General features: G+C 39.9%; 1 protein-coding gene and 1 pseudogene across 1 annotated transcript in view; one reads left to right on the top strand and one right to left on the bottom strand.

The window, feature by feature from the left end:
* The window catches only part of MGAT4D (MGAT4 family member D), a 37,368-nt gene extending 15,240 nt beyond the window's left edge, over positions 1 to 22,128 (bottom strand). Inside the window, exons 1-6 of the mRNA XM_030492072.1 lie at positions 22,038 to 22,128; positions 11,059 to 11,220; positions 5,753 to 5,893; positions 3,745 to 3,878; positions 1,972 to 2,018; positions 366 to 479 (exon numbers count right to left, since the gene is read on the bottom strand). Coding sequence (XP_030347932.1) covers positions 366 to 479; positions 1,972 to 2,018; positions 3,745 to 3,878; positions 5,753 to 5,893; positions 11,059 to 11,220; positions 22,038 to 22,128 — 689 coding nt within the window. The remainder of the gene's footprint in view (positions 1 to 365; positions 480 to 1,971; positions 2,019 to 3,744; positions 3,879 to 5,752; positions 5,894 to 11,058; positions 11,221 to 22,037) is intronic.
* Positions 7,776 to 7,894, top strand: LOC115611073 (annotated as a pseudogene).
* Positions 22,129 to 27,574: the final 5,446 nt, after the last annotated feature.

The following is a 27,574-nucleotide window of genomic DNA, read 5'->3' as shown; positions in this document are numbered from 1 at the left end:
GTAAGGGGCCCTGTGGGGTTTCCGTTGTGTGTTCACAGAACCTCTCCCTTTCTGTCACATGGAAGATTTTCCTATTTTTATCTTTATGATCAGATCATCTAGCCTATCGCCTCTTGGCATTATCCATCTGGTCACCTAGCATACCTAGAGTCAAGACCCAAAGGAGAAGCCTTGGCTCTCACCCTGAAGCTGACGTGCAGCACAGCTTTTCTTAAGATCCCCTTGTGTAATAATTTTTTTTAAAGTACACTCGAGGTCCATTCACTCTGAAATACAAAAATATTATCAGCTCAATGCTGACATTTGCCGAATTTTCCATTTTATAATCTTAGCAAAAGTTCTTAGCTTTTACACAGCTATCTCACCTTACTCTGTCCTCTGAATCCCCAAACGTTTGCTTCAGGTTGGAAAGATCTGGATAATAAGAAGCAGGAGGAGAAATAACCTCTAGGACTCCAGACTGGATATCTCTGGGGAAGCTGTGAAGAGAAGTTTAGTGAGACCCCATTCCTCAAAAAGACTTTTGAGGGCAACCACAGACAGCAGCTCCCCAGGGTTGGGCCTGCTCCTCCATAAGTGGAATTCACAACTCTAGCAAAGAAACGAAGTCACATAGATTGTAAATTAGGAAACGAAGAAGGGGTCTTTGTCAACCATCAGAACAGACAGGACAGTAACTCACTGAAGTCTCAGAAAACACTGAAGAGTGTCTCAGAAATCCTGCCCCTCCTGCGTTTGTAGATACTTGTAATCCTGAGATGGTTGCCAAAATGCAGCAGTAATTCACAACCAAATCCACTATCTAGAACTACACACATCTGTTCCCCCTTGCATGAGAGCGCCTAGCTTCCTTACACTTGCTCTAACTCTAATGCCACATTCTGGCCAAAATGATACTGTCCTGGGGTGGGGCTTTGGTGTGGGGAATCTGGGTGTAGTCTCTGCTCCAAAGATTAAATTTTCCACTTAAAAAGTCACTGAAAAAAATGTGCAATCAACTTTAGGAGCCAAACCTGGAAGCCAAATCTCCCCCTTCCTCCAAAATATGTTAAAAAACAAAACAAAACACTTCGGGTTTTAATAAGTATAGGATTACTTAAATAAGGAGTTTTCAGAACGAAGTTCCCCATTTCCTATGATTGATGAAAAAAAAAAGCTGCTTTCAGTCAGCTGCGCTTCAGGGCCATTAGCCTTATCTGTTTTGTGGCTGTTAACTACACTACAGCATTTCTTCGAAAGCAGCTTTTGTAAGACTAAATTAATCTACCAATAAGTGTATTTTTTTTCCCCAAACATTTTAATTCAGTAGTTATTCCTCTCAAGCTGCTCTAAGGTTTTTTAACACACCCGTGATGCTGTGTACATCTATGGGAAAGAATGATAAAAGCAAGCAAAACTGCAATGGGAACCAAGCCTTCATTTGACTGCTCTTACATTAATTTGGCACAGCAAAGAATACCCGTCTCATGTTACCCATTATGTAATAGTATTCAACATTACGAATATAATCCCACTGCTGTCCAAAGTCCATTGCCTTCATGAAAAAGAGGCAAATAAGGAAACAAAGACACCTAGGAAACATAACAGACATCAGAATACACTGCAGGGCTGTGAAGCCCGTGGGGACCTAATACATGTAGCCTCAGGTGCCTTGAATTGCATCATTAATTTCATGGGGAAAAGATTTAGGTTCAAGTAAATATTTATCAGAGGCTTAAGCTGAGACCTGGCCTGATTAGTTAATGAATATTTATGAAATAAGAACAAGAAAATAAACTGATATACATACTTCTATTCTGAATTTCAGTGCGTTAACGATACACATAATGAGAGTGCACCTTTGCCTCAGTTCTTAGCAGTTCCATTTTAGGATGGTAGGGTTGTAAGTTATTGCTGAAATGCTCTAATTCTTTACATAAAAGCTCAAAATGTGTTCGCTGGCTGTTGTAGTCTATGCACCATAAGACTTACCTGGTTTTAACACTTTCTGCAACACTGTTAACATACTCTGCATTCACCTAAAGAAAAGAAGGGAGGAGTTCATTTCAAGTCACCCATTTTTGTATTAAGCAACATTTGGTAGGGAATATTTATATGTAAACACTTCATTTTTATTCTCTAATTATTTTCATTCCAACCAAAAGCAATAGGTTATAACAGCATTTCTATTAAAGGACAGTATGGGTTTTTCAAGCCAACTGAACTTTCAACGTAGTTGAAGGTAAACTGAACTATCTCCAGATATGGTTTCATTAGCAGCTATATTTTGAATTTGTAATAAGTAAAAATGATGTGAGGTGGTAAGTAAAGAAATGTGATAAGAAAAAATACCGACAGCTTTGCAACTCATTTTCAGTCAATAAGTTACTCTGACTTAACTCATAATGTAAACATTTAACTTGATCTCCTGTAACTTTTCTTGGGAAAAGGAAGCTCTAGGTTCATGATCAGTGAACACACCTGCCCTACTCTCATAATGAAATGTTCTTATCACCTCTCATGATCAACCTGCTCTAATTTACTGCATGGCTGAGAAATGGAAGCTGCAGGAACGTGACTTTGGGTATGGGAGAAAGAGGGGAGACTGATTCTTACAACAGCAGTTTAATCCTAAATTGGCTGAAATGTACTATTACTACAACCAAAGCTACTGTTTGTCAGAAGTGCCAGGTTAGGACTACCAACAGTTATTCAGAAGGAACTATTCAGAAGTTAACCCTTAAAGAACTCTCTGAAGCCCTGTAATAGGTTTATCTGAATGGCAGGTAGGCAAACCTCCTCATTGCAAGGTCTCTTAACTGGGAATTAGAAGCTGTAAAGTAAATTCGGCTCCTGAAAATTATGCTGAAGAGGAACTACAGCCAGTAAAATTGGGCCTATTTATTATTGTGACCCAAACAGAAAAGTGGAAGTCGTGACCTAACTTGATAAAGTGAACTATGTTCGCTTTGATAGTATTACAGCTGCTAAAGTTGCTCTGTGTGATGACTGAACTAAAAAAGCAAACTTTAACTGCTAATAAATACATGTATGAAATTTAATGTTGTTTATGGAAAGACAAAGAAATATGAGGAATAAATATCAAATCTGAATAATTGCAGTCTTTTAACCTGCAAATAGCTATCACTAGCTAACTCCCTTCTATAGCTTCTTTCCAATGTGATCAAGACATATTGGAATGAGAAAAAAAAATCGTTTACGCCTAATATTCTATCTTGACCGTTGTTTACTTTTCCAAACATGGAACCATTGAAGTCTCTGAAGAGATTTCTTTTTCACAAGCCATGTCAATACACAGGCAAAAGGCAAGGCTCCAGCATGTCAAGGTACTTTGCAAGATAGACGATATCAAAACAGCAGATAAATAATCTGAACTTTTGTTAGGCTGAATAAGTTCACTTTTTTCAAGTTCTATGGAACTTTTCTGTAGAGGATTTTCATTTCATTCTTGAAGCAGAATACATTGAGAGATAAATAATGAGTTCCTATTTATTTGAAAACCTGACTGCAACAGCTGTGTAAATGTAATATGACTTTTTACCTTTTGATCATCTGAGTTACAGGATTTTTTCCACATATGAACACTGAAGCACTAACTGCTCAATATCTCCTCCAGCCCTAAAGAAATCCTCCCTAAAGGCCTAGCTAAAAGTATTTTGCAGCCTGTCTTACATTATTACACTAAGACATAAATATCTATATTGTCTTTCTATCAGCATACTGCACCTTTCCACACAAACTTACCTCTGCTACAAAGACGATTATCACGCAGTCATTCTTTTCCTCTTCAGGAAGTTCATACAGTAGGGAATGCAGTGTACTAATCAGATAATGTTGTTTTTCCCTTTTCACAGTAGGAATACCCATCACCAATGAGACTGCAAAGAAAGAAGTCCACAAGCTACATAAGTTTCAGTCAGGTAAAGGGAAACTGAAATTACATTTTAATTTTTATTTGATGTGATCAAGAGGCTTGGTGACAGTTAATATTCCTATAGCACTGTGACAGCATTTGCTTTGCTACCTGGAAGAAGAGATATCTCCAGCTAAGTTTAGGTTAGAGACACCTGCGTCTTTGTTAGAAGCACCAGGTCTACACTGCGTAGACTCAACATTTGAGAACTTGGATATATTACTACCTCTGGCAAACATATAGGTATCTGCTATTGAGCTTCAAAAGTGGGTATTGCAAAAGAAGTGCTAGCTCTTGGTATAGAGTTGGAGATCTGAGTAGTAAGAGTTAAACCAACCCTGCTCTAATGAGCAAGCGCTCACAGGAGGTAAGTGCTGCGTATCTCAGAAAGGAATCCAACTCAAAAATCTTTCTGAGCAGTCTAATTGATGTGAATCAATGGCTTTGACATAATAATAATAAAAAAGGAACTTAGATGTTATCAAGAAGAAATGAACTAAAATTGCCTCTGGCAGAGACTCCACTAGTAGCAAACCTATGCCGTATTACATCATTAGATTGTAAGCAGGCTATCTCTTTTTCCATTGGTATGGGCATTGCCTAAATCAGGGACCTAATCCAGCTCAGTAAACCTGTGGAATTCTTAGTCCTTACAGATGATTGCTATTCACAAAACCTCGTGGGGCTGGTAAGGAAGCAACAGATTTTGAAGGAGTAGGTGCAGTTCATCATTCGTGCCAGTGTCAGCTCAAAAATGCCAATGTTCCAGCATTCCTTCCCAGCACGTAACCTGCTAAACTGTTGGGGGGTTGTTTGGTTTTACTCACTTAAGCTCAACCTGTCCTTGTTAAATAGCGGTCTTGCTATTGTGATTTTAACGTACAAATACATGGAAATTAAACACGGAGCATTCTTTTATTACTTATTACTTTTCTTCCTTCCCCTCCCCCTTGCGTGTGAATGTATTTGGTTTTCTGAGGGTCTTTTGCAAATCATTTTGCTGATAAACTCTGGGCTTTTTTAGACTGACAGATCTATGGGCACTCCAGTGAGAACTCCAGCACTAGATCACATTGCTACAGCTGCACCTACAAATGAGAAGACTGTAGAAAGTCATCCATTGTCATGGGCATGCCAAGTTGGTTTTTTAGTTAAGCCAAAAGTGCTGCCAATGTTTCTTTATATAAAATCACCCTAGATAAGAGTCATAATTTCAACAAAATACAAACCCCAGCAAAATGGTTGATGAGTTCCTTATTATTGCTTATGAATATTCTTTTTACCTATCACATGAGAGTTAGGAGAAGATGTAACTATATTTTGTAGTAGATTTCACCAGAATTCATTATGATTTGTGCAGGTGTCAGCTGATTTCTCACGTGGATGAAAAAGTTACACTGAAGATTTATTAACATCTGTTAAAGGATCTCATCACCTTTCCATTTGCTTCTAACTTTAGCAAACTGAGTGCATTATAAAGTCTCCTCAGCTTCCTCATTCATATTCATTTTATACGAAAAAATGTTAGCTAATGTATCTTAGCCATATGAATATATGAATATTCATATATTGAATATATATATTTTTCAATTATGACTATTTTTTGTTGATATTTAAAAACATTTATCAGAATACTTCAGGGTAAAGACTTGAAATCAGGATGAGTGTGGTAAAAGTCCTTTTGCCATCCCATTTAAATCTATTCATTTTGGCAACATTATAAAGTTCAGGGGAAAACCCACTCCAAACTTTGACTTCATTGAAACTTTATGCTTCATTGTTAGAACTTAATATATAATATAAACACATAGAAAATATAAGCCAAACTTTATTTTGTACCTCCAGTTCTCTGTTGCCCAAAAATCACATTTGGGAAAACAGCATCTTCATATTCTCGAAGGTGAGGTAGATAGTAGTACACGTTTATAAGATGCACGGGGAGTTTCCTGGTGAAGTTTAACACTTTCCACTTCATATCATCTTAAAGAAACAACAAACACACATATAAAGAGCCAGCAGTGAAGCTTATTTCAATTGTTTTCCTCAACTGAATACTATCAGATTACCACACACAGCAGCGATCAATCAGAACTGTTCCTCAGAAGTGATTCTGTATCATATGTTACCCTCCTCTGCTAATAAACTGAGAATGGCCCAGTACAACCCCCCTACCCCAGGCGATGGGGCAGAGCTCCATGTGCCTGAACAGTTGTAGGATTGAGCCATCCTGAAACACAGTGAGCAGTTATTTTAAAAGCAGCAGGAAAAAAAACCTTTCTAAATGAAAAGACCACAGATTCCAATTCATAACTTTCTTAATTACTTAACAAACTTAAATGGTTCCCCTAAAATGTAACACATGGTGGTCTTCAGGGACAACCAGATCCAGGCCTTCAGAAACTATTTGAAAAACAAAAGACTGTAGTAGTTAAAAGTAAGGATTTTTTTTTTCTTTACTACTTTAAAATAAAGATTAAAATAATGAGAATATTTATTCAGGTTGAAATAACTCAAGTGTGACCTTATAAAAATAATCCTATTTTTTTTACATAAGTCATATAAAACCCAGATACCATTAATTCACTAGTTTATCTTCCTTGCTTCAAACATTCCTGAATATTCCAGTGGTGGTAAAAATTCTTTAAATAAATCTAATAAAAACATGGAAAACTTAATTCTAAAATAATTATAAAATCAATTATAAGCTTGCAAAGAAAAGAAAGCTGTGCTTAATGTGACAGGGGCAGAGATTATATGCACCATGCAATTTTAAAAAAAGGTATTTGAATGGATTAAAATGAAGACTATATTTACAAATATCCTGGGTTCAGCAGCCGCAGTCATTTTTCTCCTTCCTAGTAGCTGGTGCAGTGCTGTGTTTTCAACTTTAGTCTGAGAACAGTGCTGATAACACCGATATTTTTAGTTGTTCCTCAGTAATGTTTACTCTGATCAAGGACTTTTCAGTCTCCCATTCTCTGCCAGTGAGGAGGGGCACAAGAAGCTGGGAGGAAGCAGAGACAGGACACCTGACCCAGACTAGCCAAAGGGGTATTCCATACCACAGCACGTCATGCCCAGTATAGAAACTGGGGGAGTTACCTGGAGGGCCCAGATCGCTGCTCAGGTCGGGCTGGGTATTGGTTGGCGCGTGGTGAGCATCACTTGTGTTTATTGTTTTCTTTTCCTTTTCCCCTTTTAGTTCTATATTCTCTCCCCTTGTTGTTCCCCTTATCATTATTATCATTGGTGGTAGCAGCAGTGGTTTTGTATTATACCTTAGTTGCGGGACTGGTCTTATCACAACCCGTGGGAGTTACATTCTTTCGATTCTCCTTCCCATCCCTCCGGGAATGGGGGGAGGAAAAAGGGGGGGAGTGAGCGAGCGGCTGTGTGGTTCTGAGTTACCGGCTGGGCTTAAACCATGACAGTTCTTTGTGGCAGCCAAGGTGGGGCACAAAGGGTTGAGATAACGACAGATCTGACCAGAGTGTGTCTAATCATATTTGTGATAAACATTCATTGTTTCATTACAAAGTCATTACTTTATGGTAACGACTTGTTATACAATAGAATGATTGATCATGAAACTGATCTATTATGCGTTCTCAGCATAGCCATCACCTCTATACTTTGGGAGGCATATAAAGGGAATTTTTAGCAATTATGCATCTTTTTTTTTCCCCTCGGAGGGTTAACCTATGAAAAAAACATTCCCTCACACCCTCTGCCACTCCACCAGGCTATTTACAGCAGCATTTGAGAATTCTAAAGGTTTTGAGTATCCTTTGGATACCCTTGAAACCTGCCTGCTGCTTTTGCTGCAAATCAGCTTGCTGCTGCAAATACTGCACGTGTTTTTGCCTACGGCCATACCACCCTGAGAACACCCGATCTCCTCTGATGTCAGAAGCTAAGCAGGATTGGGCTCAGTTAGTACTTGGGTGGGAGACTGCCTGGGAATCCCAGGCGCTGTAGGGTTTTTTTTCAAAGGACTGTCGTGGTTTAAGCCCAGCCGGTAACTCGGAACCACGCAGCCGCTCACTGACTGCCTCCCTTTTTCCTCTCCTGCTCCCAGAGGGATGGGGAAGAGAATTGAAAGAATGTAACTCCCACAGGTTGAGATAAGAACAGTCCAGTAAATAAGGTACCATATAAAACCACTGCTGCTATCACCAATAATAATAATGATAAGGGGAATAACAACGGGAGAGGATACAATTGCTCACCACGCGCCGACTGATACCCAGCCCAACCCGAGCAGTGATCTGGGCCTTTCGGGTAACTCCCCCCAGCTTAAATACTGGGCATGACGTGCTGTGGTATGGAATACCCCTTTGGCCAGTTTGGGTCAGGTGTCCTGTCTCTGCTTCCTCCCGGCTTCCCCTCCTGCCTGGCAGAGCATGAGACTGAGAAAGTCCTTGGTCGGAGTAAGCACTACTGAGCAGCAAATAAAACATCGGTGTTATCAGCACCGTTCTCAGGCTAAAGTCAAAAACACAGCACTGCATCAGCTACTAAGAAGGAGAAAAATGACTGCTACTGCTGAACCTAGGACAACAAAGAATAGCAAATAGTCTTTCTAATCATTAAGAAAACTGCTTGGAAAAAACCCTGAAGATCGCTCCAGACTTTATTTACCAGCTAAGGCTAAATCTGGCTTTCCTGCCACAGGCAGCCTATGCCTTTCGTACTAGAGTTTTGTCTGTCATTCTCTCTTGCTGAATATTTCTGTATCCTACTAGCTACTACAACATGTATGTCTTCGTGCCCCAAATGAAAAATACACCTCCTATGAATTTATCTATGGTAATTCATACTTCAGTGGGTGTCTCCTCCAGACACTTTATCTGTTGTGCAAAGATGCTGGTGCTAGGGCATTCCTGATATCAGAACACTGCCTCAACTAGTTTTAGCCAACAAAATCACGTTAACAGCCATCTAAGCTGCAGAAAACTTGAAAATTCAGAGTTTCACAGCAAGAAAAGCAAAAGGAGATTTACTGACTTAGGCGGAAAGTTATTTTTCCTAAGAAATGCATCTAAAATAACTCCCCAGATTTACCACCCTTCGAGGTTACTTAAAACAGGTCTTACAAACAACCTTTATTCACTCAGCTTAGATTAGTGAAGACTAAATGGGCAATATTTAAAGTTTTTCAACTTCCAAAAAATATTCCCACTGAAAATTAGGACTTAACAGAGATTCCCCACTCTACAGAAAACATTAAAAAAAGAAACAAAACAACGAAACAAAACAACCAAAACACATGTATATGTCCAGACATTCGTGTGTGAAAGAGAGACCAACAACTCCTCCCACTCTCCTTTGCTATTAAATGTACTGGAATCTTGCTGCACAGAAACTTTTCCCTTTTTTAAAACGACCTTCACAACTTTTCAAGGACTTTCCATTTTTATTTGGAAGTAGGACCTATCAAACGTTGGGCAAGGGACTTCTTTGTTTTACTGCATACAATAAGCCTTTTCATTTTTGTTGTACAATAAAACTTGGATGGAATGGGAAGCAGAAGATTAAGTAAAAGGGAAACTGTTCGGTGATTTTAAGAAATTTCTGCTTTGAATCCTGTGAATTGACAGCTTTAACACTTTCTGACATTCAGCCAATAAGAATGAAGAGCAGAGGGAAGCAGAACTTGCACTCTCCTCTACTGCTGTTACGTGTATTAGGCAATAACTCTTTGTCCACACTACGTGGGGCAACTGGTGGCTGACAACATGGTCTCTACTCTAAACCTTGTAAGACCACAATCCTGCCAACAGTCAAACATTTGTTTAGATGCATCTGAGCAGTCCCACTGAATTAATATTGAATAAACAGACAAAAAGAGGCAGGGAAAAACAGGCTAAGAAACAAAGCTGACTACACAAGGCTGGAAAGCACCTTGCTGCTTCTTCCCCTCTAAAAGTCCTGGTTAATTCCCTGTTTTAATCTGATACCAGCCCACTGTATTGAATGCAAACAAGGATTTTTTAAAAAGTAGTTTTCAGTAGCATCGAGACTCTTTTTGAAGTCAGGGGTGTTGTGGAATGCCTCACAAGCCCAGAGATGCCCCTTCTACTTTTCCTTCTCTCCCCAGGGAAGTAGCTCTTCCAGCTGACAGGGAGGAAGGCAGATCCTGCACTACTACACCACTTCTATTAGAGGACAGAATGAAACAGTCTAATCTATTGTATGCAACTACAATGTACAGATAGATCAGATAGATGGGGATGTACAACAGTCTGTAAGGCAAGGATCTAATATATTTTTAAATAAATAAGAATTTTAATTAAACAATGGGAAGAAGCCGGGTCACTAGAGTAAACTTAACTGCATGTTGATGTCTGTCTAAAAACAAATAAAATCAGAGAAACCTTCCTCAAAGGTCTTCTTTTAATTGGCATCACTTACAAGCATTCACATTTCCTTCAGATTATTAATAAACTACTTGCAAGATAGAAAGAAATTCTAGAGGGAACATTCTTAGGCTGTATCTAGCCAGCAAGACCTCGTGGGGCTTCTCAGCTCCCGGATTCAGGCAAGTACCCAGCTATATGCACTCTGAATGCCTGCTGAGATGAGATTGTGCACCCACCACACACATCTTGGTGCCTGGGGTCCACTGGCAGGATGGGAGGGCACTCATGGCCAAGAAGTCCCCCCACGAATGTCACTCCACCTAGACAGGAGGGACACCAGGACTGTGGAACATCTGAAGAGGTGTATCTGCCTTCCAGGTTAGACACAGCCCTAGTATTTATCAGGGTGTAGTGGCTTAGTAGGAGCTGTTAAAAATAGCTTATTCAGTGCTCTGTAGTTGGCAGCAAAAGAGGGATAAGTATTGTAAGCATTGTAAAAAACTCGATTAGCAATATGTACAGCTTTGCCTTTATGACACCACTGCAATCTATTGCGTCCCCTTTTTTTCCCTTCCTTATTTGGTTACTAACTGATCCTATTTAAAGAAAGGCTACAGATTATTTCCCCACCCTTTTTAAAAAGTAGATACTTCTACCTAATGCTAATCTAATCAAATCAATGATTTTCCTCCCCACACTGGTGATAAAGAAACATAGAATCATAGAAACATGAACGCGCAAAACTTTGAACAGTTAACACAGTACATTTTTATACATACAAACCTGTATGATTTGTTGTCAAGTTCATTCTTTTTGCAACTACACGTTTAATTTCATCCAAGGCACTGCTCAGTTCGCGTGATCTTTTCTTATTTTCCTTTTCAGCGTACAATAGTCTTTGCCGAAGTTCCAGAAACTGGTTTTGGTACATGTCTAAGTCATTTTCTGCAACGAGAACATAGTATCTTTACAAAGTGGTGAACCATATGATGGAATAAAGAGAAAGTTTAAGAATAGGAGACAGTCTAGAAGAAGACATGACCAGCAATGTATAAACAATAACAAAAGAGGCCACTCAAAATTTATCCATGGAATGAAGAAGTCTGGAAGAGTATTAAGAAGCAGAGTTTACGGACTACAGCTGGGTAAAGGCTTGCAACTGAAGAACAAGAATACAACATCCATAATAAGGAAAAAGCCAGTGGAAGACTATGAGGTGCAGGGGAAGGTGCTATCCAGTAAAGCCAACAACATTTTTCTTGCTGACCTTTGTCACACTGAAGAGTGTCATCATTTAACGGTTTCTCTTATGTATAAAACACTACCAAGATTAAAGCATAGATATTAAGGTATTCAGTCCTCATCTATGAGTAAAAAAGTGTCAGAAGTATGTTAAGAACTATCAGTAAAGATGGTTATTTGAACTCCTGGATATATTTAATTAGACAATAACTGAAACAGTGCTCTGTGTTGAATGATCCCTTCATAATATATAGCCCACCTTTGATTAAATACTCTAGAATCGTATCAATATTAGAAACACTGTGCTCTCAGTCATGGTTATCAGACCTTCTGCTGTTCTCCATAGTATTCTAGGATAACATTGATCTTTTGTTTCTAGAATATCCACTTTCCTAAGAAGCAAGTATTGTCAGAACTTCTCAAGTTATTAATAGATGATGCACAAGACTTATACCTGTCAGTGCCTTCACTGCCTTGTTGCCATATGAATAAAGATTGTTAGACTAATTCAAATAAATATATTACAGGCAACACTTCAGTAATGTCACTTGCTTTGCAGTAGGAAGTAAAGAAAGTAGAAGGTAGAAGGGGACTTCTATTTCATTTTAAAGTGTTTTATAATGGTGCTTATTTTGTTTTACTTTGGTTTTGCTTGTGTGTTCTGGTTTTTTGTTTGTTTTGTTGTTGGTTGTGTGTGTGTTTGGGTTTTTTTGCATTAAATGCTGTTATTTAGATACTTCTCCCATTCTATCTGTGGACTGTGCCGAGCCCCATCTGTGGCAGGACTAATTTTCTAGGACCCACCACTGTCTCTCAGCAAAAGTGAATTCCTGGGAATTCTAGTGTATAAAAGAGGTTAAGTGCAAAATGAGTAGGTAATACAGATTTGTGAGGACTTGCAGAGGCATTTCAAACTGGAATTAATTTTCATTTTGGATAAACATTTGTGGGTTGTTTCTTTTTTAATTTACAGTAAACAAGTCCATAATTTAATCAATAAGTGTGTGATTGGAAGACCCTGAAATTTAAACCATCTAAGAAGAAAGTAGTTAAAAAAAGAAGTGAACATGTGATCTGTATTATTATTATTGGTCTCATTAAAATTGTAAAGTATGTTTAGTAAAATGCCCATAAAATGAATGCCTCCTAAAATTTTCTGACAGTCCTATAAATGTTTTACTTGCAAGAAAGGCATTCATATCTAGGAGTATTCTCTGCTGTGCAGCTATGAATGTAAATTTAACATTGGTGAAGGGAGGGGAAAACTGGATTATTTCAGATGCATGCAACAAGAAAATTCTACTTTACTGAAGTAGGCTTCCCTAAAAAATAATTGGAGAATAAATAAATAAAGGAAGGTCCAATGTAGTGCAGAGTCCATCTTTTAACAGCTTCAGGGGAAAGGTTAAAATAGATTTCCAACACAAATCTTTCATGAGGCATCAAGATGCAGAGCTAGAACCCCAAACAAGCTAAATTATTGGAGCACGTAAGGAAGATCCCTTTCATCAGCTACTCTGTAGGAATATACTTTATTGGTTTATGCTTTTCTTTTGCAGCTGTTTCTAATGCCATAGTCCAACCTTTATTTTTTTGCTTGAGAATGTATATGAATAAAACAGAAACAGAAGGCTTAAGCTGATTTAGGTGACTGACAGACATTAATCATACTGTTTTCATAGCAAGAAAGTGATTCCAAATAGAGCATCAATACATATAAATATGGCAGAGATTTATCTTGCAATTCCAAGACAAATTCAGAGGTATTAACTAAAGCTATAGTAACAGATGTGCGTTTTTCTTGATGTTCCAATTGCCTTTATTAGGAGTTAGATAATATGAAGTGCCAAGAAAAAGCGGAGGTTTAACCTGGAGTAAAGTTCCATGTGCTCCTGGGAAGATACAAACAACAAAGGGCGAAATGTTGTTCCATTGACATTTCCAGTGCTGTAACAACGTAAGATTTTACTAAACCAAAATAAAATTCCCCTCAGTGCAACTACATTATATGAGGAATTGGTAAAGAAATTGCACATGAATAGTAACACTGTAGTCTCTCTCTTTACAATTCTTTCAGCTGTCCAGTGTCAGTGTGATTCAATACTGTCAGTGTCACTACTGGACTGACATTTTGGCAACCACCAAGTAACTGTAGTTTTATTTGCTTACTTATGGATGAGCCTACCAAAATAATCATAGATACCTCTGGCAAATAAAAGGTCAAGACTCCGCTGCCACTGAATGCATCCACAGAAGCTGGTATTTGTAAATGGTCTTATCTACTTCTTCAGGCCAGAAAAGGGAAACCACATTTTTGAGACTTTCAGAATTGAAGCCTCTGATCCGTTAGTAGAACAAGACTCTTAGTTATTGCTTATCTTATCCGATTTTGACAGCTGGGGAAGCAAGGGTTTGACAAAAAGAACATAACATTCACTCACCCTTAGCAAAGACCGAGTTTGTTACTATAAACATATATAATTCAAAATAAAATATATTTTTATTTTGAATTATAAAAAATAATTTTTTTTTTAATATAAAAATATAAAAATTTATGACATGTTCTAAGTGTTAGAGCATATGTAAATGAGCAATATTAACTATTAGCAAACTTTTGGCAAAAAATGTGTGTTTGGACAGCAGTACTGAACTTACTACATTTTGCTGTGCAATGAGGTACTGTCACGAACAGTATTCATTACTAATATAATTGTAGCAAGCTAAGAAGATAGAAGCATTATGAAGCTAAATACTCTAAATGCTTAATTGGTCATTAAGTTAAATGGATTTGTATGTGTGTGGAAAGTGTCGCTCTAAGTATCTAAGGATCTGCACAGAACTAGACCACCGGCTTGCAGTAGCTTGCTTGGAAAGAAGCAGACGGTGTTTTCACAAACATAGCTCGCTCTGGCAAGGAGGGCCAGGAGAAAAGAGCTTCATGTATCATGAAACACTGTCTGTCCGCAGTAATAGCATGACTTGGCAACACCTTAGCTACCAGTGGTTCTATCAGCAACAGGGAATGTCAGGATAAAACTGGAAAAAAGCAAGGTGAGGACTTACGGCAAAACTACAGAAAGTTAACGAAGATAAAGGTGAGCTGAAAATGAATCCGAGTTAAGGAAACCTACCAGGAAATTTCAATGGGGTTACACTGGCTACAAACCAGGAGAGTTAAAAAAAAAACCAAACAACAACAAACCAACCACCAAACAGACACAGCAATAGTATTCAAAACTTTTGCAACGAGTTATCAGCTCTACTACAGCATTTCAGCTGTTTACTACACATTTACGGCTAGTGTAATTCTAAAATGGCAATACTTTAAATGGTTTTAAATGCAGTCTTGTTTTATCTCCTAACAGATACATACATATATATAAAACTTTCTGCACCAGGAACTGAAACTGTTTAGAGACAACACTAATCTCTAAAGTAAATACTCATTCTGAAAGCCAACTGATTATTTCTCTTCGCTCCATGCACAAGTACTTCCTATTATCATAAATGCTTCCAGTTTTATTAACAGTTGATTTCTGGCAATATCTAAAAGCTTCTAAGGAACAATTCATCGCTATCTCCTCCTAGCATTCAAAGAAAAAAGCAAATAAAAGGAAATCTGGGAGTGGCAGAAAGGAGAGAAGAAAACACCCTAAAATATAGCAGTGACTCTAGTTCTTGTTTCTTGATTACACGCCACACTGCTTATCGTACCTAAAGACACTTTCTTTTAGAAACTGAACTTTGGTTAATGCCCTCCTTAAAAGAAAACTGTATAAGCACACTAACTGCAAAAGATCTTGTCATACTCTGCACTTGGAACCTCTGCTTGCTGTTCAGGTTAATGAAGCATGATAAACCACTGACGCGTGCATTGCACTAATAACTGGGTCAGTCTATTGTCTTCCCATAACTGATCCAAAATACAGAGACCTCACTAAATCTTGTTACATGCTTTGCAAGCTCAGGTTTTGTTCTCTCGGAGTAAGGAGGAAAAGAAAATCCCCCAAACAATGCCTCTGTCTTAGTTCAGAACAGCCAGTTCTTAAGCAAACACTTAACATTCAACAATGTGCTAAAGTCTAAGGGTATTTAAGTGCCTTTCAGGTTAAAGACACCTCCCTAAATTTGTTTGTGGTTTTTTTGGTTTTTGGTTTTTTTTTTTTTTCTTTTTTTTCTTTTGGTAGTATTGCAGCACAGAATTATTCATGTCTCCCAACAGGCTAGAGGCTGCCAAGAAAAACTATCGAAAATACAAAAGCTGCTTCACCTGCACAGGGTACATTCACCCATTATGCTTAACGTTCATCAGAACTGGGGTGGCTATTGAAGCCAGAAGGTTGAGCTTTAGGAGTAGGACACTGCATGTCTTAATGTGGATCTTAAATCTTCAGGAGCCTCTGAAGTCAGTCAATGCTCAGGTTGGTTTATTTTACACAGTTGAAAAGGGCAGGTTAAGTGAGCAGATTAAGCAGCTTCTAATTGTTTCCACTCATCTGTCCTGTCCATGCTCTGATGGCAACTGAACTGCAGAGCCTATTGCTATGGCGAATGGTGGAGGCTGCAAGCAGGAGGAGAAAGATTGGTTTCAGCCAGAGACATAATTCTCAGCTGGATGGCTGAAACATGGCCTGGCCATGACACAGCAGTATCAAATGTGCAGCCTCAGAAAGCCAAAGCACAGGGCTTAACATGCAGTGAAGACTCTCTCACCGTGTTTTTACAGCCCTCAATGTAGGCGTCCACACAAGCAGAGGAACCAGGAAGCAGCATGTTCTGCTAGTGTGCCTACTCGTCTTTGACAGTATCCACATTAGGAGCTTCAGGACAGTGGAGGCCAGCAGAAGGATGCTGCATTAACCCAGTGACATCAAAGAAAAGCAGTGTGACAGCAATTTGGGGGGGGGGGATAGAAATTAGGGTTCCTCTGTGCCCATAGAGAGGATATATTAGGAATAGAATTAGAACTGCTTTCCAGTATTAAAACGAACCAACAAACACCTTACAAAGTTAAAGGCACGTTAGAGTTAATAACTGAATTTAAACCACATTCAGTTGTATAACGAACATGAACTTGCTGTTGGGTTTGGCACAGAATGCTTTTTACTGAAGGATTTACTACTTTATTTTACTGAATACAGATAAGCAAACTTGTTTCACAGAAAAGACAACTTAAGTTCTAATGATATTTCCTTAAATGTTGACCAACAATCCTCATTTTAGATCTGAGTCTTTTCCTGTATTAGAATGAAGTGAAAAGTGATCTCAAAACATTCAGTCAGAACATCACTGTTTCTTATATAACACTGCTTTCCTATATAAGCAATAGCATCAAAATAAGCGAGACAATACATAAATTAAATGGATGTTGCATGGTATTTGCCCATAATTGGTATATTTCAGTTTTAACATAGTAATGTTAGTAACATGATATGGGTTCTTAATAGCAGTGGAAAATTCTGATTTAAATATGGCCTTTATCAGATAAATAAAAAGTACTCATTCACTTCAAGCAATGGTTATTGCTTCACTCTGGTTAGTTTTTAAAATATTTTTACTGTTCTGCCTGATGTAGCAACAATCACTTATTTATACACACTTCTAATTAAATGCCTAGCCACTAACTAAATTATGTCTGGATAAAACTGTTCCTCAAGACTCTGTGTGCCACATTAGGGACGTGTGAAGGTCATATGTTTACACTTGCTTAAGTACAGGTTGTGATGAGACGCTGCACAGCAAACAAAGAGAGGTCTGAAATGTTCCCTATCCCTTTCTCTACAAAAACCAATGGTAACTAGTCTCATTTTGTACCTGAATCTTTATAGGATTTATGACTCAGTTCCTCTACTTTTGAGGACAAGGCAGCTACTATTCTGCCTGAAGTAACTGTAAGAAGCAGCAGTGTCTTAATTCAGTAAATTACACATTTAAAAGCCAGTAAAACTATTGAGCTTTTGTAAGTCTTGGATATGAATTTTGAGATAAAATTTGGAATCCGTAAACACTTAGTCTTAAGTCTTATTTGAGGTTGCTGTATGGTTGGGTCTTTTTAAAACCTAAATGCAGAACTACACAAAGAAACTTGAGTAAGCAATCAGTGGACTGGAGAAACTGTGCTTTTGGCCACATCCTGACTGCGTGTTGGGGCAAAACCTGCATGTGCCTTAACCTCTGTATGCTCTCAGTTCCACTATAAGGAAACATATGCATGAAGGCAAGCAGGGAAGAGGTAGACTACCAGTAAGCTAGGACAGCTGGGGAAAATGCTTAAACACAGCCTAGCAGACCTAGAGCAGGCAGGAAAATTGGCTTCTGCATGTTCATAAATCTGGATAAACTGTACTGGCTGAAATGAGAACGGTGTAATTCAAGACTCCTCACCAATCTGTCAGTTTGCCACTATTTCACTGCAGCTTTGAGCCAGAGTGTGCCAGTGGAGTCTGGACAGGAAACCTGCAAAGAACTCCATCACAAATGACAGAATCTCCTGGGGTCCTGCGCTTGGGTGCACAGCTGGAGCAGGGCTTGACCACCTGAAGCAAAGCATCACACCGTGGGCAAGTGATTATTGGAAATAAATGTGTCATCAGCTGTTTGGTCTAGCATGTGCATTACTATGTCTCAACTGCAAAATATACTTTCATCAGAAATAACTTTTTAACCCTTTGTACCCCTTTTCCTGATGAAAACTTTCGTGAAACAATAAAAAATGTAGTATGTTAAACAATTTGATAAACCTTAAACATACTTCTGTGAATGCGATCAAGTACAAATAGTTTCTCTCTTCTTCATGCCACCTAAACGGAATAACTAAATAAATGCAGGTTTCAGAATGTTTGACTCAACATGTATATATTAGCATGCTTAAATGCTTGTGACATCATATTTAGCATCACTTCCTCCTAACTTCCAGACAAAGTTTAGTTTTCATTTACCTGGATAAAGTATCCCACAATTTTAGGTGAAGAGGGAAGCAATATATTACAAATGAATTCAAAGTGATCTAATCTTACAACCCTTACAGCAACGTGAAGAAGCACTGCAGTGTGAGATGATTTGATTTACCTTACTGCTAGGACTTCTAAAAATGCACTGTTATGCAGCCAAAGTTTCTTTTTATTCAGGAACAGTGTTTCCTCTGAAGAAATTTTATGTCAGTTCATAATGAGTTTATAATGCACTCTTGAATTCTCCTTTACTCTTTTTCAAGTGGGGAAAAAAAATAAAATTGCTACCTCCTGACATTTACCTTCATATTTTCCTCTCTACCTTCTTGTTGATTAATATTTACATGGAAAACAGTAGCTAGAACTGTGTGAGAAAATCACTACACTTATTTTAAGTTGTATACTACTTTCCATAAGTACAAATCTATATGAAGAGGATTTATATGAGAGCAAATACTTTTGGTCAGGTAGATTGTAACTCAGTTTTACAACAGTAGGAACATCTGCACCATCCTGACAACAGCCTTTCCTATCCTCAGATGCAAACTGTTTGCTTCAGACAGGTTTTGCTTGGGGCCTGGGGAGGGACCAGAAAGCTCACAGCAAAACCATGTGGGACGTGGAACAGGTATTGCTACAGCAGTCCAATCTGATTACTTCCTAATAGCAGCCTGCGTTCGCAAGCACTCTAGAGGATGTTGATGGAATCACCACGCAAGTTTAGGCAGACAGTATCAGATTCTGCTGAAGACGTGGTGATTAGCAACTATCTCTGCAACTACTTTTATATCTTTTTTTCGGCGACGAAAATATCAGCCTATTTAAAATGAAACCTCTGCTTATATTTATAAAGCAAGGGAAAGGGTGACTATAAAAAACATCTTTGAAAGGATAGTTAAAATATATATGATATTATTCTTCATTATGAGGGTGCTGAGGCGCTGGCACAGGGTGCCCAGAGAAGCTATGGCTGCCCCATCCCTGGCAGTGTTCAAGGCCAGGTTGGACACAGGGGCTTGGAGCAACCTGCTCTAGTGGAAGGTGTCCCTGCCCGTGGCAGGGGGGGTTGGAACTGTATGATCTGAAGGTCCCTTCTAACCCAAACCATTCTATGATTCTACGATTACCCACAATAGCTGAAGTCTAGTGACTTTGGTAGATTCTGAACTTTCAGTTTTAAGATCATGAGAGATGCAGGAGCATCTTCCCTGCCATGCCAGTTCAAGTTACCTGTACTCGAGTTAAGTCCCACAACTGCAAGTCAACACTCAGGCTCCACCAAGTAGTTAGCGGCAGTACCAAACAGCCAATTATTTACTGCTGTTATTGACAGCAAACACATTTCAACTCAAATCCTTAAGCTAGCTAGCCCTTTAGTATAAGGAGTTTAAAGGTCACTGGCTTAAGCTATTGATTTTTATATGCTCAGAAGCTGGGACAGAGCCAATACCCGATTTGTACTTGGACCTAATACTTAAGGGCTGAAAGGCTCTGAGACTGGAGACAAACCGAACAATATTTTACAGGACTATTATATACTTTTCATATTATGGAAGTACTTAAGACCACTTAGTCTTGAGCTGGGATGCCCTGTCCTAGTTGTACAACAAACAAAAAAGGTTATTTGCTATCCCAATGTCACTACAATCCAAGAAACAATAACTGGATAGAAATCAGAAAGAGTACTGCAGACTACCTGCCTAAATGTTTTAATGGGCAAAGCAGAGAAAGAAACTAAAGTAAGAGGAGATTTAACAGATGTGTGGAAGAAAATTAGCCAGAGAACAGCATTTGAGTGAAAGAGATGGGAGCTGACAAGCTGCAACAGTACTTGACCTCTAACAGGTGGAACAAGTGAAAAGGGCATTAGAAAAGAAAACAACGCAGTTTGACATGTGAGAATAGTGGGAACTCCTATTGTGCTCTAGGCATGTCAGTGAAGAGGCATGTTCCACAACATCGAAGGGAAGAAGAGAGGTTTAACAATATTTAAGCAGAGGTATCTGCCTGCTTTCAGTGAAAAAGACTAACTTCAAACCACCTTCTTAACTAGATGTTCTGTGACAACAGAGCATTAGCTGATTTGCTCCCAATGCTTCTCTGTGAAAAAAGGTGACAACATACAGCTGTTCTTGGGTTTTTCTCAGTGGGTAGAAGCTTCTGTCTTCTAACACCATTCAGAAGCAAAGACTATCTTTCCAGCAAAATAAACTTAATACAAAAATCATTCACCACATGCTGTTACGTCCTCCATTAGTTACTAGTATCAACTCTTATTTTCACATTTGTGAGATTCACCAAGCTTACGAGAGAATGTGGTTCTGAAGACTACATATTTACATTTGTAATGGTTAAAAGTTAAGAAACCAGGTGCTAATAATAATAATTAGGAAAATTATATCACCTGAAAGGAATTAGTTATTCTGTTTACTGTGGAGGAGGAGACAGCCGTGGAAAGACAAAAGTTAAAACAACATCTATACCACAACATGTATTAATCCTCCACCAAAAAAGACAAAATAAGACACAAACCAAAACACCCCAGCATGGAACACCAGCAGAGAAAGGCCGAAAAGAAAGGGGAATGAAAATGGAATTTCAGGAACGAGGAGTCACAAAGCACAAGTCACAGGAAACATGGTGCCGGGGTGGTAACTACACATGGGACAAATGCTTTCATTCTACCATCTCTTGGATCTTAGTTTCTTAAGACACACCCTGCCTCTGCTTCTGTTTCTCTTTCCCCACTCCTAGCAGGATTGCCACCAAGAAAAAGTGTTGTAAGATAACTTATACGTATAGTCGATGAGAAATGATAAAAGCAGGAGGGTCAGCACTGTCTCTACTCAATATTCTGTTATGGTTCCAAGATCTCTACTGTCACTTCTATCTGTTACAGATAGAAGTGACAGTATATAAATAATATAAATAATTATATAAATAATATAAATAAATTAACAGCTAGGCAGAGTTCTGCCTTCATCCCACGAATTACTAATTGGCTTATTCTAATTCTACAGCATCTATAAAACCAGACCTTTTTTAAAGAGGGGAAGCATTTAGAGATCCCCTCTCTCTGCCCCGAACAAACTGTCACATAACAAGCCACGTCTGCAGACGTCAGAGGTACTGTTTGGAGAGATCTTTTCATTTATTTTTGGACAATGGCATCAGTTTTATTTTTCCTATGTAGGGTCTGAAAATGTTAGACATGGCTTTTCATAGAACCATCCAACATGTGCCACCTACATAACCTATTAAAGAGACACATGTAATTTTAAGGATTATAAATAAAAATATAAAAAAGCAGGTGGACTCGGCGTCTCACACGCCTCGACCTCCCCCCCAGCCCTCCCTCGCTGACGCTCGCCGGGACGCAGCTGCCGGCCGTGACGGACGGGGGTACCCCGGCCGCCGGGGTAGAGGAGCCCAGCGCCGCGGTACCCCGACGGCCCGGCGAGAGGGAGGTGCCGCCGGGCAGCCCGCCCTCCGCGCCACCACCCGACGGAACGGACGGGACGGGAGGCTCTCGGTTCGCCTCGGCTGAGCTCTCCCGCCGCCCGCTCTCACCTCGGGCTCCCTGCCACAACGCGTACCACAGCAGGGGGAAGGCACCGCCGAGGCACAGCACCGCCAGGAGCCGGCTGTGCCGGAGCCGCATCTCCCGGCGGAACGCTGCCCGCACGGCCGCGGCCGCGGCTCTGACGCCCGAACGCCGCCTCTCACCCCGGCAACTGCTGGCCGGGCGTGTCCGCGCCGCGGCAACCTGCCCGCCCCCCGCGCCGAGGCCGGCCGGGGCCAGGGCACGGGTACGGGCACGGGTACGTCCTCCTGGCACCCCGCTTCCCGGGGGCAGAGCCGCCGTGCCCTCCCGCTTCACCGCGGTCGGGAGGGACCCGCTCCCCGCGCCGCCGGGCTTCCCCGCCGGAGACGGCTGCCCCGTGAAGGAGCGCCCCAGCCAGCCCCTGCTGCGCAGCCCGGGGCAGAGCGCTCCCCTGGCATCAGCCCTCCCGATGCTAGGAGCCAAACTGGAAAACCTCTTCACTGCGGCAAGTATAGGCTGTAGTTTTACAGCCACGACCGCCTCGGCCCCGCGCTTGGGGCAGGTACAGTGTAGCCCAAGTCACACCACCAGAACGGTTATCAGTATTTTGCTCATTTAAATCCAATGGTGCATTTGTTTGCATACCACTTATAAGACTGTATCAGGAAGGCAAGCTGCAGTGTACAATTAATACACACATCTAGCACAGTCAGATGAAGAAACAAAGCTTTTCTGTTCATCTTTAGAGAAAACGTAGGGAAAGCAGCTGCAAAATCTAACCTGATGACATCCTAACGTGTTACTTTGGCCATTGTACCCTGCTTCACACATGTGCCTTCCTGACACGGCAGGCACACCTCTCTTCCTGTTCAGGTTCTTTGCAATCCATAAGCAAATGAAAAATTAGTCACTGTTTAGAATACATCTTCTGTAACGTGGTTTATAAAGGGAGGAGATATTTTATTTACTGAGCCTCCCAGAATCTGTTACTGGGACACAGTTCTAATAGAGCCACCTGTGTTTTATAAGAAGAAAGGCGCTCCTTTTCACATCTGGTCAGCGGGGAGCCAGTGGCTTTCACTTCGACATGTTCTCTGCCTGCTCACATATCTACCCCCCATTCCACACCTGCAATTAAAAAATACAGTTTCGCGTTCTGCATTGCCAAGATCTGAAGGACAACTTCAGAAATCATAGTGGACTTGGTCATCTGATAAAAGCAGTAAGCTGTATGCTATCTAATCTGTTACCTGCTTCCTTATTACTTGCATATATAATTTATTGCCTTATTTACCCAAAGGACATACTAAAATTTGGTTTATAAAAATATGCCTGTATTATTAATACAATACCTCTTCCCTCCTTTTCTCTATTTGTTTACTTAACAACTGCATCTTAGCTTATACCAAAGCCCCAAGTCATTGGGAATAGTGTCATGTAAAGCAAACAAACCCCAGCACTGGTGTGCAGACACAAGTGTGCTGGAGCCCTAGCGTGAACGCTGCCTTGATGTGGTACTCCTCATACCACCGACAGCTCAACTACGTCCTTCTTTGAAAGTCAGATTCCCCAAATTGTACACTGCTGCTCCTGCAAGGTTAACGAAACCTTCCAGTGTTTGAATGATGACATGGATGGGTTTACTTCTCTGTTTACTAATGACTTTGAATTATAAATGTTATTATTCACTAATAATGCAGGAGACTGCTAGTAGCCTGCATCCGGGTACAAATGGAGAACTAAAAATCTGAATAGGGCTTCATGAATCACTGTGAAAGCTCAAGTTTGCCCTCACTATTCCTGATCTGTACTCATTCACTCTAAACCTCCCTCTTCCTCCTTTCTGATTGCATCTTTGATATTTTTACTGACAAATGTTTAACCTACACTTTGAATACGTAATTGTTCATTGTAATTGTTCATATTACCAATGTGATTATGACTCTATCCTCTCATGCTATTGCCTCCTCATCACCATTCCCCTCTCTAAATTAATAAACTAAAAGCTCAATGCACTACTTTTGATGGAGGATCAATGTAGATTTTGGCACAGTTGCAATAAAATAGAGATTTAGAACTAGGAGGAACATATAAGCATTAAATATGTCGTATGTAAGGAATAAAATGCCTTTTAATTGACTGGCCAGTGTTTTATCCGTTACAAAGCCAAAGCGAACATGTAAATGATGTGGTCAAGCAGCAGTGCTACTGAAGATAAGAAAACCAGAAATCTAACACACACTTAATTTTAGCTTATTTTCAGAGCCAGTAAGAAAAAAAGCCACAAACCATCACATATTTCCAGAAACTAATAACAAAGCTACACACTGTACAGGGAAAGTCTATGGAGACTGCCACTGAATGCATTAGATGTTATTTATTAAGTCCAGCTCTAAAGCAGATGCAGTTACTCAGCCGTGCCGAGTTGTGGTGATCATTTACTTACTGCTCACTTCTTAGACTAGCACCTTAACTTATGATGAAGTAGTGCATTAACTGTTCCTCAAAAAAACCCAAAATACTGAAAATGTCATGAACTTCCACTGCATTTGGACCTACCACAGAGGTCCTCTTACTTCCTTCACGCTTTCTTAATACCTCCCTCCCAGTGCTCTCTTCATATGTTACTTCACATGCTCAAGAACTATGTACAACTGGAATAAGATGCACAGGGTTTTTTTGGGGGGTGTTAAATCTTTCAGACCAGTTTTACCTCAGAGCAGCAGACTTTCTGCATTTTTGGCAAACTGGTCATCTTTAAAAACACTATAAAACATGCTGCTGAGTAACCTAAGTAATTCGATGGACTAGTTCCATCGAGGTGCCTTAGCTGCAAGAAAGTTTCTAGGCTTGTCCTCATGCTTTGTAACTGAAACTCTTTTCTTGCTAAGATGATTGTCTCATATTGTCAATACTTGTTTTCACACGTCTGTGCCTAAGCAGAAGAAAGATAAATACTGGACAAAATACAGGCTCTGGGTGAAACAAGTAATGGATTATTTTGTATGTGGGTTGCAGATGTCCTTCATCTACAAGGGTACATGAACAAGGAATAACTGCCAGTAACAACAGGTAATAGTTGCTACCATGGAAAGTTTTCTGACTGCGCAGAGATCTGACAGATATTGCTGGTTAAAGTCCCCTTTTATTTGCCCTGCTGTCACCTTAGAAATGTGATTTTAAAAGGTAAACAGTAGGTCATTATCTTTCCTTCAACCAAAGTCTAGGTGAAGGTAATGCTGGAAGGGAACTACTGAACACTAAAAGAGGAAGCTAGAATGTTTTCTCTTAAGCTACTACTTTATATTTTTGACTGTCCTAATATATGAATTGACTGAACATGATGACACAGAAGCATCTTGCACGAATCAAGAACTAACATTTGTGTGAAATCAAACATGCTCACTGTTCGGCGAGTTATAAAAAGCTGTGAAAAGCCTGTCAAAACCAAATGCTTCAACATTTTTAAGTAAATAAATGTAACTGATTACAGATTTTACTTTAAAATACATATTTAAGAACACATTGCATAAGCAAAAGAAGTATAAGCTAGGTGAAAACCTGCCTCTTTTAACCCCTTGCATTTCAGAAGTGCTTTAAAACAAGACTTTAAAAATGTTCAAGCTCAACAAGTCTAATTATAACACAGAGAGTGTGGTCCAATGGCTTGTCAACACTGAATACTCTACACATCAGTCCTGGAGACTAGAAGCAAACAGAACTGACTGAGAAAACAGTGATCATCTACTGTGTGTATTTATTGTTATGGTAAAGTTTAAAAATGTGATAAACCGAAAAAGAAAGTGGAACAAATTCCAAAACCTGCAGTAGCACAAGTTGTTACTTTGGTTCTTGAGCCATACAAAAAGGAATTTCTATTTAAGTATAAATAACAGGAAATAAATATTGATAGCACTAGGAAGCTATTTAATCCATTAAAAGATGAAATGTAAAGTGAAACTCCTGAAGCAGAAGAAAGGTTTTATTTTGGTATACATCAAGAGAAGCCTCGTCAGCTAGAAATTTCCCTGTTGTTTGCACAGACCCACACTTTGAGGATGCACCTGCTGGACTCCCCAAGTTATTCTGTTAGCTCATGCTCCTAATGAACTATCTCAAAGCAAACCTCACTGCGTGGGCATGAAGACTGACAGCAAGGACCTCACCACCCTTCCATTTCCTCATGCTGTTACTATTCCCCTGCCTTACGAACATCAACCTGTGTCGCCTCACTGCTCCTGAAGCCAGGATTCTCCTAATGACGAGTTTTCACCTAGCTGTGTTTAAATACCACAGCAGCAGCGCTCTGCCAAGCTGTCAGATTGTAGGTGTAACACAGTGTTTTTTTCCTGATCTGGATTACTTAGTTGTTCCCATAGTAGTGAGGTGAGAGCTGTAGCTTACACACGTCCTGCAGCACTGGCAGATCTCTCTTCCAATTTCTTTTACTAATTCTTAGGCATTGAATCTTTGATATTTTTTCAAGATATTTTCTGGATTTTGGCCATCTTGGACCAACTCATATGTAGGCAATGTGTAGAACCATCGTGCCATCCTGTCACCAAGAATGCTTTTTGATAGAAATATTTTTTAGTTTGTTTTCATCCAGTAGCATGCTAATGCTTTAAAAGTCAGATCACTTACTCAAGAACTTACAATGAAAAAAAATGACCACCTGCTGCCTCTTCATGAGCACCATCTCTCCTCAGAGTTTTTAAGAGTAGGAATCAGATCTCCAAACAACTGAAGTTCACATATCAATGATTCCCCTGCATGAAACTCGGCACCTCTACTACAAGTGTAAAAATCCAGAGGGAGGATGCCAAATGTGTTGGTCCACCCCCTGAAATCCTCTGTGGGACACAGGCCACCAGACCTGCTGTGTGGCTTTTGATTCTATGTAAAAGGTACTTCGATTTCCTCATATTGAAAAACATATCAGAATGTGGTCAAGCAAGTCTGTCAGCATCCCTTCAACCATCTGAATTTTGCGTACAATTTAGAGCAACAGAATTCCTTCTGCTGTCCCCAAGGAGCTGTTTACTAAAATAATCATTAATTATAATACAGTGGAAATACTGACCAGAACTAAATGAAACCTTTAGGCTGAAGCTCCATTCAGCAATGGCAGAGCAGGATCTGTGGCAAAGCACACCTTTTAGGAAGCATCTGGCCCAGGTAAATCCATAACATCCTTCTGATTAGCGTTGCCTTCAGCTATAGTGGGGGCAAGCAACAAGTCTTCAAGCACAGTTTAAACACCGAAACAAGCATAAGCGCTTCCCAACCGTATTTTGTAGGGCACCACGAGTGAGTTAAGGTGTTAACTAGCACCACAGGACACTGACTTGCGGCCCAGGTATGAACTGGGCTGTCTCTGCCAATTCCCTGGTCAGCCCTGGTGTGTACCAACTGGCAGGCCCGTGCAGGGCACACTAAGGTGTTAGGTGAGAGCCTCTGGACCACCACCTAGGAGGCGTTACCTCTGCCTGTGCCTGCGACCGGCCTAGGAGCCAAAGCCCCCGGCCTCCTGGGGCAGGAGGCGGCTTTACCCGAGCTAGGC

Source organism: Strigops habroptila, chromosome 7 (genome assembly GCF_004027225.2).
Source record: "Strigops habroptila isolate Jane chromosome 7, bStrHab1.2.pri, whole genome shotgun sequence".
NCBI classification, from domain to species: domain Eukaryota; kingdom Metazoa; phylum Chordata; class Aves; order Psittaciformes; family Psittacidae; genus Strigops; species Strigops habroptila.
This window is presented reverse-complemented; position numbering and strand designations above follow the sequence as displayed.